The sequence below is a fragment of the Halictus rubicundus genome, chromosome 2 (assembly GCF_050948215.1).
Source record: "Halictus rubicundus isolate RS-2024b chromosome 2, iyHalRubi1_principal, whole genome shotgun sequence".
In the NCBI taxonomy this organism is placed as follows: Eukaryota; Metazoa; Arthropoda; class Insecta; order Hymenoptera; family Halictidae; genus Halictus; species Halictus rubicundus.
This window is the reverse complement of record NC_135150.1, coordinates 10,507,368-10,528,672: the sequence shown is the minus strand read 5'-3', so window position 1 is coordinate 10,528,672 and position 21,305 is coordinate 10,507,368. Positions and strand designations below refer to the sequence as shown.

General features: G+C 34.9%; 2 protein-coding genes across 7 annotated transcripts; one reads left to right on the top strand and one right to left on the bottom strand.

Annotated features, from left to right (window-relative positions):
- Positions 1 to 3,139: 3,139 nt before the first annotated feature.
- Positions 3,140 to 6,739, top strand: LOC143365200 (mini-chromosome maintenance complex-binding protein). Its single transcript, XM_076805145.1, has 8 exons — positions 3,140 to 3,361; positions 3,448 to 3,725; positions 3,989 to 4,339; positions 4,444 to 4,766; positions 5,605 to 5,784; positions 5,879 to 6,122; positions 6,213 to 6,383; positions 6,467 to 6,739. The coding sequence occupies exons 1-8, from the start codon at positions 3,355 to 3,357 to the stop codon at positions 6,662 to 6,664; spliced, it is 1,752 nt and encodes a 583-aa protein (XP_076661260.1). The 5' UTR covers positions 3,140 to 3,354; the 3' UTR covers positions 6,665 to 6,739.
- Positions 6,740 to 6,777: 38 nt separating this feature from the next.
- On the bottom strand, positions 6,778 to 20,582 carry Ip6k (Inositol hexakisphosphate kinase). 6 transcript variants are annotated; one of them, XM_076805162.1, is made up of 6 exons: positions 20,500 to 20,582; positions 15,703 to 15,869; positions 11,725 to 11,800; positions 11,484 to 11,646; positions 8,744 to 8,974; positions 6,778 to 7,312 (listed from the first exon to the last, which is right to left on the bottom strand). In XM_076805162.1, exons 2-6 carry the CDS (start codon positions 15,774 to 15,776, stop codon positions 7,083 to 7,085), a joined length of 774 nt encoding a protein of 257 aa, XP_076661277.1. In that variant the 5' UTR covers positions 15,777 to 15,869; positions 20,500 to 20,582; the 3' UTR covers positions 6,778 to 7,082. The 6 variants fall into 6 exon arrangements, with proteins under 6 accessions (XP_076661277.1, XP_076661275.1, XP_076661276.1 ...); XM_076805160.1 differs by having other exon boundaries at positions 15,703 to 15,988; positions 20,041 to 20,573; XM_076805161.1 differs by having other exon boundaries at positions 20,041 to 20,573.
- Between the last annotated feature and the right edge of the window lie 723 nt (positions 20,583 to 21,305).

Here is a 21,305-nt window from a genome sequence, read left to right as displayed (position 1 = left end):
GCGTGCTCTACATATCAATATACAGATCATTATTCTTTTACGTAACTAGCATCCGTGAATGAATACAATTAATTAATATATTTTTACAGTGAAAAAATGTGTTATAATTTTGCCTGATACCACATGTTAGTAATAAGGTCTACTATAATATATTATAGTCCTAAAAACTAATGTTAAGCAATACTTTTTAAAAAGAACTACATGCATATATACCCAAAAATCAATTGTGCTTCCAGAAGCGGATACAATTTTTCACTCAATAAAAATGTGAATCGTCGTTGTGCCTTTTGCAATTATCACTTGTTATATTCATTCAATGTCACGGAATTGTGACAGAACGTAAAAATCAATAAAAAAATGAACACAAACATAATATTGTAATACATGAAGTTTACTTGTTAGTTGGATTTGAGTATTTCATACATGTTCTTTATTTCTACTACAAATGCTTTAAAAGACCGCTCTGCCTTTAGTATGAGTCACTCATCAGGAGTGATAGGAGAACGACGGGGGGGGGGGTGTAAGCGGGACAGGATCAGAAGGAGAAACATGGGAGACAGGAGAAAAGGGGAGAGGGGAGGTGGTTGCTGATAGGCCCAATTCGGAGGCATCCCATACGCATTCGAACATGATGCCTCCGAATATAGCCTCGTAAGCTTTTCAATTGCTTCGGCCCAAGCGGAACCACGTACGCAGCATTAGCTATATAGCGAACTCGATCCATGAAAATCGTTCCGCTACTACTGGTGGAGTCCGGAAATACCTCAAGGAAAGCCCTTGAGGTATTCTTCCCCTTGAGATATCTTTCGATATATTAAGGGCTTTTCTTTGATGTCCTTTAGGTATCCATATTTCTTCTTCGACATTCTGCAAAAATTATTTAAAATTCAAAGATATGTAAGTCTGGACTCGACGACGGACACGAAGAAAGCTCTTATTATATTTTTATACATATATCTCGGCTTCGACCAGAGAAAATTTTAGTGGGAATCTATTGATACGGGTGTCGCCCTAATGCGCTACGAATAGCGCCTATGGTATTTAGTAGGATTCTCGTATTTACGGGTGGCTACCGTGTTTCACGATTTACCGTCAATATTCAAAGCCGTGGATACGGGATCCTAATGCAGTCATGAAAAGTAGTTATACATATTGAATAATGTATTCTCACTGCTTTCCAATTGTAAAACGTAATCATTTATTTAAACGTTGTAAATAAAGATCACTATAATAGATGTGAAACAATTCGTTCGAACTCGTTCATTAGTTTTCGCGAATACAATAATTTTTAACCTGAACCAAACAAAATATGTGTCCTTAAGAAATTATTTAGTAACACCTTTGTATCCACCCGATTTTGAACACTGATTTCAGAAATTTTTTGAGGAAAGGAAAAAATATACATGTCTCAAGGTACATGATAAATCCTTTTTTATATCATTTGTATACAAAAATTCCTATTGATATCAAAATTAAGAAAAACTTTAGTTTTTTGTACCAAATCAACTTTTGCGGCTGTTAGTTGTTATTTATGAATATTATTTATGAATTCTATACTGTCAAAAAAGTAATACCGACAGGAACGAAATTATTGTGTGCGATTCGAGAAAAGATAAGACAACAAGATCAGGTACAACTAATAAAAAAAAAAATAATGAAGCGACAACAAGATCAGGAGCAACTAATACAGAAAAAACAAGATCAGAAACAACTAATACAAAAAAAATCCTAGAAAAAGTTTCATTTAAAAAATAATGAACGATCAAAATTTGTAACACAAAGAAGTGCAGGGGCAGGTGAATTGGAAGTAATCAGAACCGGAAAGACGCGGCGGCTGTCTTAAGAATAGAGAATATATTTCGGCTACAGACTGATACATTAATTTCCGCACGACGGTTTCGCTGCGACTGAGGAAAAGTACACCGTGGCCCAGCGCGTTGCCCTGTAAAACAAATGAAGGCGAACGCGCCATGTGCCCCATCTAAAGTTCGGTGTCGCTACGCATGCAACGGCGATGCTGCGCCCGCGTTGTTTACAACAATTCGGATAATTTTTATTTTTTTCATATATTTTCTAACTTTTTGTAATATTTCGGATATTTTCTATTTCTTAGGAATATTTTCAATTTTTTCCGTATATTTTGGATATTTTATATTTTTTCCGGATCGGCATCAGACTTGTTGCATGTCGAAGAGTGCCTCAAATGCTACAGAATGTATGTATGCTTGAGCACCTCTAGTTTCCGAACGGCAGAAGTTTCCTGAGGCGAAACGTGTCGAGCCTCCTCGTCGCGGTGATGGCCGAATTGCGACGAATTTTATTTTTCTTCTCCGAAAAAATAGGGCGATCGGCACGAGACTTGTTGCATGTCGAAGAGAGCCTCAACCGCTACAGAACGTATTTCGAAGCACCTCTGGTTTCCGAACGGCAGAAGTTTCCTGAGGCGAAAGGTGTCGAGCGAGTTTTTCTCGGAAAAAAATAGAAATTATTCGAAAAAAACGAAAGAAATAGAAAATATACGAAAAAAATAGAGAATATTCGAAAAAAATTGAAAATATCCGAAATATTTAAGAAAAATAGAAAATATACGAAAAAAATAGTGAGATCGGCATGAGACTTGTTGTTAATCTACGGGATTATATAAAAAAGAACCTAAATTTTTGACCTCCCGAAGTGAAGTATAGCCGAAAAGTATATTGGCTGATTGGTCTACTCGTACACCGTGGTGATGAGATATTAGACGGGTTTTCTCGCGCATGCGCGGCGAATTTATCATCAGCGAAGTCAAAGTTTGAATAAAATGGGGTACCTTGGTCACCCCTCATAATTTTGCAAAATTATGTATGATTTGATTTTGAAAAATAAATGTATAATATGTGTATGTCAATCAAATATTAATAATAACGTAATAACTTACCAAAAATTCGTAGCACGTTCGTCTCGTCTTCTCGTTCAAGATTCTTCCGGCACTTTCCCGCCAATAATAGTAGCTAACTACTTTCTCCACAATATAGATACGTTACTGGCTGTATTTTTATGTAGTTCACACGCTGATTGGTTTGCTTCGATAGAGGGCGCTAGAAACCCCATTACTTTCTTAGCGATGTCGGTATTTCAGATTGTATCTACATATGTACTTCTATACCTAGTCTGTGATTACTGGCTTTTTGTAAGCAGACAGGAAATTTCTTCTCTGGTATAAGAGAGGGCTCTCGTTTTCATAAAATCGTACGTCCGTAATCGTCTCGATTAAACAATTTTCGCGCGCTTTTATTAGCTTTTATTTATCAGCTTCTACACTTTAAGTTGTTTGTTATTAAATAATTACGCAATTTTTTATTGGATGTGGGTATCATGACTTGTAAGTAAATTTTTAAATTAACTAACAAAAGGTTGTTAAGATTCTTAACTGTCCAAACATGATCACAGAGAAATAATTTGTTTTAGCACCACTTAAAATACTGGATTGGACACCTGAACACTTTATTGCTAACAGATCAACGTGTAACGTCATTTTAAATAATCCTAATGTTTTGAAGGAAATTCCTTCTCTGAATTATGCACCACTACATTATTTTAGAGACCGACAGTTGGTCAGATTTCGAGGGATGATTCAGGATATGCATAATCCTGAATACTATTTTCAACAATATGAAGTTAGAAATAATCAATCTAATGTACAAGAAACCAGATGTGGAATGTATACAGACTTCGCTAGATGCATGGTATTTATACAAAATAATATTTTTTTATAGCCCTTTCATATAATAGAAGGTCTATGTCTAAATTCTATGGACATTTTGGATCAACGTTAGGGCTTATAACAAATACAGATGGTAGTTACAGGTGTGAGATACTAGAAGAACAGTTTATCTCATGTATAAAACTGCCAACACTGTTGTATTTATTCAATGTGCACTTTATACTTGGTATATCTTCTAATATTATTGTTTTGACTAAAGTTTCATTTGATCTCTGTTTTTAATAGCCACATGAAGAGATACTATTAGAGTCTGAAAAAAACTGTAGTGCTGAAAGACATACTTGTTTCGTTATATCAATACCTGGTTTGAACGAATGGGTAAAGGAAAAGTATGAAAAACCATCTTGTGTGAACCCACATACAATTACAAGTTATAAAAGAAGTTTTGAACAAAATGATCATGAAGTTATGGATTGTTCTGAACCGGTTTATAAAAAAGATAAAGCCTCATTGGATATGGAAAACAATGAAATGGATACTACAGAACTCGACGAGAATAAACAAACTATAGTTTCAAAAGAATACATATTAAACTTTCCAATTCCAATGAATGATGGTCGAGCATGCATTGTCAAGGTATTAATGAATTCTTTTTTGACATTCAAAAAGTAGTAAAACTATAATGATTTCTACATTGGTAGAATGGCTTTTGTAATAATCTTATGCATGTTTGTTTACAGATATATGAAGATACAGCTTTGAAGTTAAATCAAATTATTGAAATAATAGGTTTTGTATCTTTAGATCCACTTTTAAGTAATTGTAACATGGATGAGACAATGACAGAAGCTGAATCGAACGTACATTATCCACCAACATCTCTAGTCCCTAGATTACATGCTATTAAATTAATTCATTCTCCTGAAGGAGCAATTGAAAGAGCTCCAGAAATTGTATCTAAAGCAAAATTGATAAGAAGCAATTTGCATTTAGTGTTAAGTCAACTTCTTTTCGGAGATCACCTAGCTGCCGATTATTTAATCTGCCATTTACTTTCGTCAATGTAGGTATCTATGGGTAGATGTTTGTGTGTAATCATATAGCAAAATGAGATTATTCCTTGTCAAATCGATTTTTTGACGTCGACGACCGTGATGTTGTTTCCAAAAGAGTAAAGTTGCCATTTTACTGATTTTGAACGTATTTACAAAATACGATTCTTGAAATGTTGCTATTTTTGTTACCTATTTTCATGAAAATAGGCTATAGTTATGAATTTTTATTTAGATATTTTAATTATTTATAGATTAATGGTCACTATGCAATATGATAAATGTTATGTTAAATTTAATACAATAATGACTTTTACAATTAACAAACAAAGTACTGAATAGAAAGTGGTATTGGTAAAGGATCACTACAAATATGTTTACAGACGTTCCTGTCATCTTCAAATGGTCCTCATAGATCAATTTTTGAAAGCATAATTTTTCTTAGAAAAAATGTATAGCCCTACATAGAGTTCATCTTTTATTGAAAAAATGGCTTATTGGTCAAGAATAGTTGACGAAACCTTCCTGAATGTATGAATGAAACCGTTGAGCTGGAAACAGTATCTATTGATATCACTTTGTAGATGTAATTTCGAGGTGTAGGCTCAAATTTAAAAAAATATTTTGTGTCCAAGACCTTGTAGGTGAAATTTACAAAGAATTTGTCGATAATGTTCAATATTGCAAAATTAATTTTTCAGTTAAAAACATATTACAACAGGCCTTATAAATTAAAGTAACATTTAATGAAATGATAACTTGATATCGATGGAAGAATGTAATCGATTTGCCATGGAATGACGCAATGAAGCAATTAAACAATATTACCGAATTGTTATTCCGTTTTAGTTACATGAGAAGGGATTATTTCTGCCTTGGCACTTATCCGTTAAATTTAACACATTTTTCTATTGGTAAGCAGAAAAGATTTGCGGAAGATTTGTATAAGTTTTTAACAATGTTTGTGGAGAAAAGTTATTTGTTGGAAATAACTTTGGAAAATTTGAACGATTTGGCGTTATCGCCGAAGTAAGTAGATGTAAATTATTGGTAGAATTTTTTTTGTATGGTAGAATATGTAATCATGTTGCGTCTATACACTTTTATCTTGTATTGTTTACAGAAAAGACTATGATTGCAACAGATTGACTAGCGGTGTGTTTCAACTTAGCGACAGTACTCATCTTGTAATAGACGAAACGGGATTAACCACAGGTCAAGTGTCACCTGCTGGCCGGGAAAATTACAATACGATATGCGATTTGATTAATTTCCAGAAAGTGACATACGACTTTAAATTTTATAAAATGGAATACGAGACGGACATTCCGGTTTTAATATTATCAGAAGCCAAGTCATTTATTCCTGTGCGTAAGAAAGTTGAACGAGAATAGAGTTATGTATTTCGATTGAATTTATAAAGCAATAGATTTACATAATATGCACGCTTACTTCAGTGTCAGAATCAAGTGGTGTTAAAGATAGACGCGGAATCGAAGGACGTTTATCCGCATGTAATAGAAATCGCGGAACAATATCTAAAAGATGAGGACCGACTAGCGGATATCCGTCAATATTTAAAAGTTATTAAAAAAACAAAGTTCGAGCTCGACGAAGAGATTGTAAAGGTAACAGTAGTATATTATTTTTTTATACTGTGGCATTTCGCATTTCTTCCACTATTTTCCATTGTGTTCTCTTATTTTTCCAGGAAGTTCAGAGCGATTTTGTGAAAATGAGGCAAACACATAAAAATGTAAGCATAGATCACTTACACTCATTAATGATACTGGCCAGACTGTTATCTTTGTCACATGGATCGAACACTTTAACAACGGAATATTGGAAAATGGCTGTGCAAATGGAAGTAGACAGACTGGGTAGATTGCCAGAGAAGAAAGAAGTTTAGATATTACGGAGAATAGATGGTATATTCTTAAATATATTCTCTGTTTCAAATATATTTTTATGTATTTCTATGGAATTTATCATTCTTCAAGCATAATTATCTAAACCGATATCGTATCGAATGAGTTTATTTTTTTAGCACTCACGTCGAATTAATGTGCCGATGCTAGTCCGGTAATCCGATAATACAGAGATTTTGCTAAATTTCGCTTCGCTGCGAAGCAAAAGTAGCGAATGGCACGATCCTTATAGATAGTTCTTCAAAAATATTTCTGCTGAGAAATATTTTCAAGAAAATCCAGATGGAACATTCGCGTTCCATGGAAACAAAATTAGGGACAACGTGAACGTATGTTTTCGTTCACAGAAATGGATTGTCAGATTTGTCTAGTTTATCGATTGTGATAAAAATTGAAAATTTACACCGGCGTACGTTCGGATTGATAATCTTGACCGGGATCGAGAACGTTTAGGGATCCATTTGTATTTAGTGATTTGGTTCTCCTTTCCTCGCGTTCCTTTCGAATCAACTCGAGTCCCTTTTTCGCGGCTTGAGCGTATCTTTTGGACAGTGCTACCTCTCCTTTTGCTCCTGGTATGTGACCGGTGTAACCCACGATCGGTGGTCTTTCGGGAGAAATTTCGTAATCTGCAAAGAATATTGTTCTAAGTTAGGTTCGCATGGATCGAAGATCGTCGTCGATCGAGTCTAGTGCTGTGAGTAAAGTTTCAATGTTGAACAGTTTTAATTTTGAATTGTACTAAACGTTTGCTGTTATGATGAATGCTTATCAAATTAATCTCTTTTTATCTCTGAATCAAAGCTTAGAGACCTTTTCGAGTTTAGATGTTATATACGAAAGAGAAGTTAACAATTTTTATTATTCTTTTTAATATTAACTAATGTTTTCAACTTTCTTAATATACAGTGAGAAGCCAAGTTGAACCAATGAAACCATTTTTCCAGAAAATCATTATTTATGTGTTTATTAAAACGGGATCACAAAAAATTCAAGGCGCACATGATTTTATATTAATTCGAACTTAAGAAACGTTTAATATTTTAATTCTGTTACGTTCATTTTACTAGTTATAGTATTTTATTCCTGACTCAATTTAGCAACAGTCCGACGTAGCAATCAAGAAATGTGTCTAATATTTTATTTAAGTACTGCTTTGATAGATGTAAATCGTTTTGGCACATTCGTTACTAGATCTTTACAATATTTTCGAGATTTTAATCCTCATTGTTTCTCTACTCGGCCCCATAATTTTTTAAGTGAAGACGGTGGAGAGTGATATGTTTTCATTAAATTGCTCCTTCAAGAAAGCACATATTTTGTTATTAGATTTAAATCTAAGCTTTGTGTTAGCCAATCTAGAATTTTAAATAGCTGAGAATTTAATCATTCTTACTCTATTTTTCATATATGTTTCGGATCTGAATCTTATTGAAAACTAATACCGTTTTTTTTTCGACTGGCATATTTTCAATTGTTTTTGTCGATTGTGTTTATAATATTTCTTTGTATGACCACTGGTTAATTTGTCCTTTAACACGGGACGGTGACCACGTGAAACATACTCAAAGCGTAAAAAATGTAAAATCATGTGCTTCTTACAATTTTAGGGGCTCTGTCTTAACACTAGAACTACCGAACCAGTTAAAATGACTGGTGGATGATTTCTTCTTTCACGATTACTGAAACTATGAAAACGTTTTCACGAGAAATTTTTTAATATATCTCTTCTTTGGGGTACATGTTAGCATAAAAATCGTATGAAACCTGAGCAAATTCAATCTTGCTGTTATTATAAAGGGATAAGTCTAAGTCACGTTTAGGGCTTGGTAGTTCTAGTGTTAATAAATACACAAATAATCATTTTTTGGAAACGTGGTTTCATTGGTTCAATTTTGCTGCATACTGTATTTCTTGAGTTAAATGCGTTGTCATACCATTAATTCGTTAGATTATCTACAATTTAAAGTTTGATCTGTTTGATCAGTTCGAGCAGTTCGAGTACTCTAACTTTTACAGTTTTAATCGAAACGATCACGAAATAGATTACCAGAACGTACTGAACGTGACTAGATTTTGATCGTGAGCATGATCGACTTCGTTGAGAGCGGCGATGTTGTCCTCTCTCGTTCTAGACATGGGGTTCCTTGAGTCGCGTCTCTCGGCACGCGCCCTTGCAAGGTCTCTGCGAGCTCTTAGCTTGCTTTGATTCGCACGCCATTCCTTACCACCTTCTTCCACAGCTCTCATAAACGACAGGCCGAACCTGCTATTAAATCCAGGAATATATCCTATAATTGAACGATTCAAGATATCTTAATGCGCCCGTGCAACGATGCAACTTCATCTGGGTACGAGCAAAATCAAGAAATTGTTTAATTGAATATGCCCATTCAGGGAAATACAAAAAGCGTGCATTTTCTACAATTGTTTTCTCTTTTGTTTTCAAAGAGTATTTTCTAAGAATTGTAATAATTTTTCTATTAAAGGAAGAGAACAAAAATATAGATGTGGTCGATCCGTTGGTAAAACTTTTCACTGATATGTTAGATTATTTAAGACCCAATGAGTTTTGAAGAAATCAATATAACGATAAAGCATTAAAAATTGAATGTTAAATTTATTTTTGCGCAAAAAATCTACGATCAGAGGGAGCAGGAATTACTTCGTTGAGTAATACATCCTCTTCTAAAGTAATTCTACAATATTTCGAATAAGACGATCTAGCACTTTTTGAGAGATTTTAGGTGCGAATTTTAAAAATGTAATTTCGAAAAATTTGCGTTCGATTTCTGAGAGAGTTGTTCATTTCTGATATATCAATGCGTGGTATCTTGAAGCTATTCAAGATATAAGTAAATTTTTAAATGAAAATTAAAAGTTATGGGAGAGTTAGATTTTTTGAAAATTATTAGTTTGAGGGGTATGGACATTTTGCATGTTCCTAAAATATTTTTTAATGTTTACTCATTGGTTTATAGTTCTAAATGGCATATTTTACTAGTCTGAATGAAAAATTTCACTGCTTTGTGACTTGGCAAACAAATTATACTTTAATGTAATTTATATACTATGACATCGTCTTTTCTAGATAAATATCTCGAGCGAAAATAGTTCTTAAAATTGGGGATACAAAACATATTCTTTTCAATATTTCAAAACATGTTTATACTAGAAAAAAAGGTCTAAACAAGAACAGTATAGTGTGTAGTCCGTGCATTTTTTAGATCATTAATTTTTTACATGTACCTATTTCTCATCAATTTTTATTTGATTTTAAAATTTTTCGAATAATACGTCACTAACGTATACATGAACATCATCGTCTTATATCGAAATAAAACTTTGCATAATGTAAGAATGGCAGGTATAGCGCGCTGTGATCGATAAGTGTCCTCATAAATTTTCATCAGGGTTTGTGGGGTTTTCATTAGAAAAACCCATCACCATCTTTACAAGAATGATACAAGTGTATTTAGTTGTATTATTCGCAAGTAAATTCAATTTTCAAGTCTTGCTGATTTTTGTTCCACTTTTTAGAGAAATCGACCACTTGTGCAACGCGTCGGCCGCCTTTTCGTTACAGCGTTCACTTCAAATAATTTTCATGTCGTAATTTTAAAGAGTCCGTATTTTTAAAAGTTGGTCTGTGAAGGGGACACTTAGGATTATATCCTTAATTTTTTCAAATTTTTTAATACGTCCCTACTATTGGAACATTGCATATGTTTGAAAGAACTGCAGAATCTGTTCTGCTATTGAAATACTCTTATTTTCTAATTAGATACTTTTATGTTTCGACTATAAGTACCCAAAAACTTATCTTCACAAATATACGAGGTTTGCCGGTATTGCTTTGACATCGGGGGTATAAACAACTGACTATAACGGAGCGCACGACTCGCCTACCTGAAACGAGGGTACACCACATCTTTTTCCAGCTCATTGTGATGCCCATTTTTAATTATCCATCCTGCTGAGGGGCTCATTCTGATGGGGAAACTTCAAGGAATATTGCCATATTTTGTTCAAAATTTACAATACTTTGGCCCCTCACCGAAAAAATAAGAATTTGTTACATTTTTCGACATTATAAAGTTAATTATCGAGGTTGAAAAAATTATTTTACAATAGCTCAATCCTTCCTGAATAAAACAAGAAAAAATTGAGCTCAACTGGACAAACAGTTCCTGAGATCAAAATTTGTAAGTGAAGCCGATTTTCGTTAAAATGGGAAAAAATTGCAAATTTCCAAGGTCTGTAATTTTTAAACAAATTCTAAACCGAAAAAATCATAACTTAAACCCCTCCTAATTTCACATGATCTACAACATATTTCATTTAGAACAAAATCGTTCGATGTCACAAATTGATCGACTTGGCATGGAATGACCCCTTACTTCATTACAACTCATTTGCGCATGCGTAGTACATACGTGTACGCATTATTTGATTGTATAAATGTGTTAGTCTATACTGCTGTTGTTGTTATTATGAATAATGTGTTGTTACGCAACAATATCTATAGAAACCATGTACAAAGTACTGAAATATGAAATATTTTTTTACTTTTAGAAATTATCCTATTTCAGTACAATAAAGTGAAATTAGTGATGGGGGCATTATTTTTCATTGTTCCTATCGATGTAAATGGATTGAACTGTCTGGAAATATTATGTATAATGTATACTATACACATTGTGCTTCAAGAGGATGTCTGAATAGAAAGAAAACTACTAATTTTGACATCTCTGAATGGGCATACCCCCTTAGACCATTCGAGTTGTTCGAATGGTTTACCCGTGTATCCTAATATATACGGAGGTGCTTTGAACAGGTGAGTCTCATTTTTCCAATCTCTTCGGATATCGCCCTTTTCGTATAGCGTCAATCCGTTTTGTTCCACTCTGCCAGAGTTCGGCCTATAAGGCCCGGTTTTCAGGATCTTCTTCTCAAGCAATTCCTGCATGAATCAAAATACGCGTACACAAACAGGATGAACGCCTTTTCGAGTAGAGATCGTTTTCTTCGTTTCTCTTACCTTCATAATTTCCTCCGTATTCGCACCAAACCGTTTTCCAACTCGAAACTTGAGAGTCGGACAATGTCCGGTGTAGCTAAATGAGCAAAATAAGCGCAGTCAATGTCAAACGTCTATTTGATTATATTTCTACTTCAAGATACAGGGTGTCGAGAAATGACGTGTAAAAACCGTTACAGCGTGATTCTACATCTTAGGATCGGCGAAGATATCTGTTAAAAAAGTTTCAAAATTGTCCTTGACGGACTTTTTCAAGGTCAAACATTTTTATGATTATGTCGTGTTCTACTCATCGTGAGGAAGAAACTTCTCGAAGGAACTATGGGTAAAAAATGAACCATTCTCTAAGAAAACGACTTTAAAGTTTCGTAAACTATTTTATTCCATACGTCTACAGGGTGTCCCAAGATCATGTAAACGTGGAGGGGGGTGATTCTGCATGAGAAAATATAGAACAAATTTTTTCATTTGTCTTCCCCTTTCCGAGAAATTTGAGTTTAAAAATTCGGCGAACACGTGTGCTATTGAATAGGAATCGTCTGACGCGTCTGTTCACGATCTACTGATTCTGCTAGGCGCTCGAACTTGACGGATTTTTAAAGACAATTTTCTCGAAAACGACGCGTCAAATGAAAAAAAAATTATTCTATATCTTCGACTTATTTTCTCATGCAGAATTACCCTCCTCCACGTTTACGCCATCTTGGGACATCCTGTGGACATATAGACTGAAATAGTTTACGAAACTTTAAAATTGTATTCTAAGAGAACGGTTCATTTTTTACCCATGGTAACAATAATTACACGCACGCTGACTTGATTGTACAATCAAATTTTGTTATTCACGATTCCAGCACGGTGCGACAGCAACGTTACCGTTCCGTAGATCCGTCAGCTGTGATTGGCCTGACTTTTTCGTTAATAACTCGAAAACGAAGCCGCGTGTGACATTTTTACAAACAACAAAAGCTTCTTAGAATAACCTCAGGAATCATCCCATTCAAGGAATTGGAACATTTTTGGGGCACCCTGCATATTTAGCGACACTGCACAGTGGGCTAGAAACAGTGAAAAAGTGGACAGAATTCAGTTCTCAAGTTTAATATTTTGAAAAATTAATACTTTATACATTTTATGTATAAAGTGACACCATTTCAAAGCTGTAAAGTCCAAAATATTATTAATTTTCGATAATTGTGTAATCGCGAGTAACGTTCTGAAGGCAAAATCTAGAAATTCAAAGTAAAGCTAATTGCGTTAATTATACATAAAACACCAGAATTAAAATTTTATTTTATACTATTATTTTTGGCCTATAAGATAGGCCAATATGAGCCGTAAGTATTTTTTTATGTACGTACAATGATCGGAAAGTTTATAACAATTTAAACTTTGAGAAAGTGTATACAAAAATGATTGAAAGTGATAGATTTCGAACTTTTTTTACATGAAAGCTCACAGAATTGTTGATAAGAGTATATTTTGAGTACAGCATCTTGCAACTTTTAACTTTATTCAGATTTTATCAAGCAGACGCCAGAGGTTATTGTGGTTCTGGAAGAAGTGGACATGAATCCGAAGTTGTGATTGCGCGAACCATATCTATTGTTAGTATTAACACATTGTGGTCAGTGTACACAGTGAAACGGAGCTTACCTCAGTTCTCGCATATTTTTTAATTAGATGAAAAACAAGATGCACCTACAGCGACTCATACAATTGATCACATGCACTAAATCAAAATCATTCTTTTCTAAATGGCTTAAACCATTTAAATTTTTCTGTAAAGGTAGAAGGATTAGTTTAGTAGATGACGTGCAATAAACATTTTGGAAAAATTTTATTTGGTCGGAATTGCGAGAAAAATAGGAGAGATTTTCTTATTACGACTTTTTTTATCTGGGCCTGTGATAAACATTTAAATGTTAACGATTGGTCTATGCAGGCAAATGAATATGATATTTAATAATGACAGTATATGTTTTACTAACGTATTTTGTTTATTTCTTAATATAAGATCAAATTATCGTTTTGTTTTTATCCAGAAGGTATAATTAAATAAACAAATACGTTAGTAAAACATATATTATCATTATTAAAGATATATCACAATCATTTGCTTGTATACGTCGATCGATAACTTACTTTTCGACTCGACTGTATACTCATTCTGAAAATTTTATCGAAATTGATTGATTGGTTTATAAGTCATAAACGATTGAAGCTGGTGAAAATCACAGTTATAAGCTGAAAATTGTGAAAAATTGCAATCCTAAAAACACGTTAAATATATTTCAATATTTGAATCACGTGGAATTAGATTCGAATTATATATAATCATTGTGTTACGTATGTGTAATAACTACACTTCGGGGCTTTATGCAAAGTAAAAATTGTCTTGGTCAGTTGCAAGACAACAGTGGTCATTCAGAAATTTCTTTCCTTCTTTAATAATTCTAAGCAGTTAAAAATAGCACATCAAAATTTTAAATTCTTTGAATCTCTCCATTGTTTTAAACTGCTCGTTTTTCTTATAAATACATAAAATTCACCATCAGCAGTATAGTAATAAGCACTGTCTATAATTTTTAGTTACATTTTTCAGTGTTCTTCGTCTCAGTCTTTTAACAAACATGACAATAAAACGGTTTTGATCTCTGTAGTAGCTATACGCGTACTTGTTCAAACAATTTTTACTGCAAACGTATTTAATCGGAGTCTATCCTAAAAACTTGATGTGCATTAAAACGAAAACGATGTAAAAATGAGATTTCGACCATCGTGTACGGTATTGTTCAGCATCTTGAGCCCTTGAAATTTGTAATGTCAAGTTCGTTATCGGTGGAATGCGGATTTCGTCAAGAATGTCGATATATTATTTTCAGTATTTCAGAATTATTAACGAAGAAAATAAATTTGTGCCTACATTCCGTAGTCTGCAATCGATGCTTAAACGTTTTATTTTGCGTAAAGATCCGCAGTCTAGTCATCAGCGACCTTGAAGACTCTCGCGGTTACCAAGTATCAAAACGATCCGACGAAATCGTCGAATGTTGGTCACTTTTTCGTGGATTCGTAGCTCACTGTGCACTGTTTCTCTGCTCTCTCCGTACCCGGGTTCCCTTATCGGAACACGCGTGTCACGTTTCGGAATGATTTGCTTAACGAGAGCCAGAGGGAATACTGGATGGCTGCAGAACTTGAAAGATCGCGTTTACGTGTTTGGTCTGGTTGCGAGTGCTCGAATATCGAATCCCGCTTGATCACAAGGAACGACCGCTTTCTAAAACAATACGCTCGGAGTGCTGTAAACGTGGACTACCGGTGATGGTGACCCAGTAAATCGAAACGTGATACGATGACGATCAACGACGTGACGCGTCCGTCGTTGGTCGTTGGTCATCCGGGACGCCCGTCGCGTCGTTCCGATCGAGCGGAAACCCCTCGATCTCGATCCACGGGATCTGCGAAACTCGTTCCTCGCGCGAAACGACCTTCGCTCGTCGAGAGGAGATCGATTCTGTTTACGATCGCGTTGCATGGCACAAATTCCCTTTTCGGGTGGAATCACGGCGCGCTTCGATATTCGTTTCCAAGGGATTCGCGTTTATAACGAGCAAGTTGTTATCTCGGAAACACGTGTGTATGTGTGTACGTTAACTTGACGCAGAAGTTTCTGTTCTGTTTCGAATACATAGATCGGCGCGCACGCAAAACCATCGATCGCGAGCGAGCAAAGGGCGCGCAGAAAACCCGCCGGACAAAGCTTTTCCGGTGTCAGGATCGGTACCAGTTTCGTTGAAATTTTGCTCGCCGGGGTAAACGCGTTTTTCGCGAACGAATCCGCTCTCTGGCGGACATCGCCTGCGTGCTCGAGAGAATCAACCGGGAACGATAAATGTTGCTAATCCGATTAGATCGCTTAACGCGAGGCAACGAGAAAACGAGAAGCCGCGTTGCCGCGCGGTCAAATCTTACCCGGGGAGATGAGCGCCATAACTCTGCCTAAAGAAGCGTTTCCTTTCTTCCTCTGCGACCGGATCGAAAACCATCTTGTTGACAAATTGCCAAGCGTGCGCGACTTTATCGTCTCATTACGTACGATTTCGCGAATTCAAGGAACCGCGCGGGCCCGTCCGCTTGCTCTAGAAATCCAACCCGTCTGTGTCTCAATATATGTAAATATATACATTTGTACGCGCGTTATCCTCCATAAATATTTCAACACTTCTGGATTTGTATTATCGATCATCTACATATTAAACTGGAATTTTAAAACTAAACGTTAACATAAAATTAAATGTATTCAAATTAAAATTCAAAGGTAAAATTTAGATATTTATTCATAGGTTTAGTTAATAACATGAATGACTGAGTTATCTCGAAAATTGTGAAAAGGCTTGATGGCGAAAATGGAGAAAAAACCAAATATATCTTTTAATTCCACTACATTGCTGGCCAAAATAAGAAGTTCACTTCTTTTTCAGTTCGTTTATTGTCGTAGTTAGAACTATTATTTTACCCTTTGCAAAATTACAAAATTAGCGAGAATTACCTTTTGCAGAATTACATTACAATTCTATATCCTACAAACAGCAACTACCTTAAAAAGACTAATAACACTGTCCAACAAAATCAAACTTTTTTCGAGTTTTGCAATACCTGTTGGGTGATTCTTATACACTTTGTCATTCTAAATGAATGAAATGTGAATATAACTCGTATTTTTATAATCTTTTGTAATGATTGGCACCCAGAAAGACAAAAAAATGTATGTAAATAGTAAGCAAAGACATACTTGAGTGGTACCAACGTCGACTACGTATAGCGACGGCCCTGGCGAGTCGAGAAAAGGCTGCAATGGCCGTCTGGCGCGAACGCGTCGCGCACACGCTGTCAATTAATATTTTCTGAACCTTCTCGTATATTAAGGGAACCAAATACTTTTCGCGAATGGTTTCTTTACGAGAAATGTCTGTAGAATGCATTCCTGTATAGTAAATTCCTGATAGATAAAGGATTTTTCACATAAATACAAAAATAGAGCGTACAAACTACCCGCGTCGGCACATTTTCAAACTTTAACAACCATTTACAACTATTAGGAAGTACATAAAAATATAATTGACTACATGAATATGTAGAGGAAAGTGCCCACTATCTCTTGACTCAAATTTGAACTTTCTCGCGTGTTTAGTTTTTGCGTAACACGTCATTTTTTATCAAAATCGTGCATTTTTACAAAAACCAATATTTTTCGAAAACGTTGCGTGATGGAGCAATTCTGCTTTCAGATTTGGTTTTAGGATGACAAAGTGTATAAGAATCACCCAACAGGTATTGCGAAACTCGAAAAAAGTTTGATTTTGTTGGACAGTGTTATTAATACAGAAAGTAACAGACAATTCATGACACACAGTTTTACTAAGAATAAGTTTTATAAATTGTCCAAACGACTGATTCAGTTTTCCTGTAAAGCCAGCGGGATTACTTTTCTAGATGTCGTGTAATGGAAATTTTAAACAATGAAAACAATAGTGAAAGTTGCTTTTTACAGTCTTTTTATTTGGACTTGCAACGAAAATTTAAAAAATGTATTTTGTGGATTGATATAAGTTATATATCTATATGTTGAAAATTTAATCAAAATCGGTTAATTGGTTTATGCGTTACAAACAAATCAAAATAGGAAATATCGCCGAGCAATCAAATGGAATAGACCGAAAATTGTGGAAAATTGCAATTTTTCCCATTGTTAATCATTCTGACCAAATGCAATTTTGTCAAAATTGGCAGAAAACTGAAGTCTTTTGGTTCGTTTATATAAACAAGTTAAATTAAAATTAAAGTAAAATTAAATTAATAATTTTCATTAATAAGTAATTATTAATATATTTTATCAATTAAGGAAGCGCACGATTTAGGCATTTCAATGTACATACACGCAGAATCTGAGAACATGCATCAGGCTGAATCGTAGAGTACCGGCCAAAGCTAGTTCTCACTTTTTCTGTTAATTGACTGTATTTTGCATAAATAAATCAATACTTCTGTTTTATGCAGTATATTTTCGTGCTATTTCCTTTACATTTTCTCCAACGTTTTGAAACGACAAATGTATACGTTCATGTTCGGAGAGTAAAAAGTTATTTTCAAAGCAAGCCTCTCATTCAACATCAAACCTCTAATGAAACCTTTTTTTTTTCAATGGAACTGTACATATATTTTATCACATATTTTTATTACGTAATAGCCAAAGTCAAACCAATGGTATCATAACCTTCATATGACCTTGGATACCAAATATAAATTGAAATAGATATAATTAAGAAATAACTGGGATAGAAAAATTAGTAAAGAAAGTCTACAATAAGTGAATTTTTCTATCCCTGTTACTTCGCAATTATGTTTATTTCTATTCGTTTTTTGTACTCAAGGTCATACGAATGTCATGGTACAGGTAAAAGAATACCGATGACCTCCAACTCTTGAAAAATATGACCGTGAGAAAAATTTTTTGCTTACCATTTATTTTTGTCTCTTTAAACCTAATCATCTCTCACATTTTTCTATTATCAATAATAAGTGAGATATTTATAGTAATCAAGTTAGATGAAATACCCTGTACACATTATCTTCACATTATTAGATATAACCAAAAAGCTATAATTTTTTAATTTTGTGTCGCGGTTCTATGCTTGCCAATTTTCTTCTGGTAAATTCTGGTACAAAGATTTGGTTCTGAAAAGAAGACAACAAGAAGGAAACTTGACTGCGATAAGAAATCGTTTTATTTGTAACATTTGCAAAACATAAATTTGACTTAAAAATATATTAGTCAAGCAGTTGGTCGGTACTAGATGACAATTGTTCATCCGCTACAAATTGCAACCTTCTAAATTGTTTTAATTACCGTTTTCACTTTCATATACAAGAAAAACAATTTCCACCTAATCGATAATACAAATTACTTTTTCCGAATCTGATTCTTGCCGAGAGTAACCGAGATTGCAACGCGAAAACTAAAAGTTGTGAAACTGCACGACAGTCATTTGAATCATTACAATATTTAATTTTACTCGAACGTTTATATTTCACAATTTATAGAGAAAGTTTGGGTATCCAAATATTTATAGTCGGATAGTGTATGGAGGAAAGATAGCTACATAGTCTATCATATCAACAACCTTTGTACGGGTAGAGTGACTTCGGACATTTGAAGTTGCCTTTATTGTTTTTCATGAAATACCGTGATCTACGGTCCATATATTCAAGGTCACCCAAGACACTTCAAGGTTATGTACGTAAAAGCAATTTCTATAGAAACATTGACAGCCAACACGAATACAATATTAGAATATTTAAATTTAGTATTAACATGACCCAAAAAATTTTATACTCTTGAAAATTTTTTACCGTACGAAAATGTTCTCCGCAGCTTTGTTAAGGAGTTATCAACGAAAAACACGGACCAATCGGAGTGTGACTACGGCAGACGAATTTCGGGTCGGCCAATAACAACGCCAGTATCCGCTGTAGCCGCGTTCTGATTGGTCCGTGTTCTTCGTTGATAACTCATAACAAAACGGCGGACAGCGTTTTCGTAAAGGAAAAAGTTACTTCAAATTGCTTCAGGAGTCGCCCCTTTCAATACATTAATTTCCGACTTTCTGATTTCTGAATTTATTGTAGTAGATATGTACTGTTAGTTCTTACATGTTTTATGAGAAATCTTGTAGGATATCGTGGTCAAAGAAAGGCCGATAACGCCTAACAATAAATTCAATCAATTTTGACACTATATTTGCGGTTAGCACTAAAATTACAAGGTTCCAGTATTATTTTACCTAATAATAACGGTCATCATCTTGAACATTTTCCGTGATCCTATCTCGTAAGTAGACGTGCATTTACAGCTTTTAAAGATCGTCAAAAATGTATGAAATAAAAATTTTGAATAGCATTTGATTTTCTTTCTACAGTTCCTTTAAAATTACTCGAAATACTGATCCAAAAAGAAGAATACTTGACTATGACACGTCAGTTAGTATAAAAGTCGGTATTCAACTCGTAAGGGATCTTGGGTGAGCACGCGTACGATTATAAAAATTGAATATTTAATAAAAAAAAAAAAAAATAAAGGAAAACAAATGCGCCCTTCAAATGTTTGTTAGTCACTCCGCTTGTAAAAAGATTGTTGCCACCATACGATAGTCCTCTCTTTATCGTGCAACTCCTTTCCAACGATTCTTTTCTCCGGCGTTTATGCAAAATAATTAAAACAGTAAGTTTGGTAGGGTCAAGATGGATACGTACTAGTATCTAGCTGTACACAGGACAAGCAACATTCAGTTTCGTTGACCGCAATACTGTCTCTGGTCTCTTTGTTTCCCTCTTTTTGGATCTTATAGGCTGTGGAGGGATCTGTCGGATCTTCCGCGACTCCGCAAAGCGTTCACCAGTTTCGATCAAACAAACGATTCGGGACGAACCTCGAGCCCGTATCTCTCCCCACACAAGTGTTTCTGTTTCAGTCTAGAGTTGGCGACTGCATTTTCGAACTGTCTTCTTTATCTTCTTGACCGTGTCACGACGATACCTATCGTCGTATCCTGAATTTTTAGCCGCGCAGCGAATCGGAAAGATTCGACACGGATTCTATCGCAAACTCTGTCGGAAATAACATAATCCGTCCTCGAAGTCTTGGATTCCTCTAGTTTCCCTTATTCTCGCCCCTGTTCCCAACATTAGCCGTTTGATTTTCTAGACGCGAACCTCGTGCAACCGCACCACGCTTCTTGCATGCCGGTGCATCGGTAACTGAACGCGATTTAGACCGAGGCAGTTGGTCTCTTAGGAGTAACTCGACTACTCCGTTACCTGTGAGAAAATCGATATACCTGGGCAGGAGGGGGCGCGTGAATACATCGTGACCATTCTTTGAGTAATCTCGCGTCTATCGGCCCCCTCTATGCACCTGCTACGCTTGTCTCCTGATTGTTATTTCAGTAAACAGATAGAAACGCTTCGATGTGCGAAATACACCGCCTGAAATTTCCATAAAGCATGTTTTTTTTTTTATGAAATCTTGTGATATGTCAAATGATATGCACAAAATAAACTGCGAAATTTCCATAATGCCACGTCTTTTTTAAATAAGTAAACTTCAAAATTAACAATAGCTTCTTTCGTATCTATAAATTAGTAGTCGTTACAATTATCATTTCTCTGAGTCATTTGAAAAATTAATTTCGACAGTGGTAAAATTAAACTACGAAGCGTTACTTTACCGATAGACGCCCACGCTTCACGAAATGCCTTTAGTAAATCGTCGATCGAATTTTAATATGCACAGGATGTCAAACAATTATGTGTAGAAACCATTACAGGGTAATTCTACATCTTAGGATCGGCGAAGATCTGTTAAAAAAGTTTCAAAATTGTCCTTGACTGACTTTTTCAAGGTCAAACATTTGTATGATTATGTCGTGTTCTACTCATCGAGAGGGTAAAAAATGAACCGTTCCCTTAGAAAACAATTTTAAAGTTTCGTAAACTATTTTAGCCTATATGTCCACAGG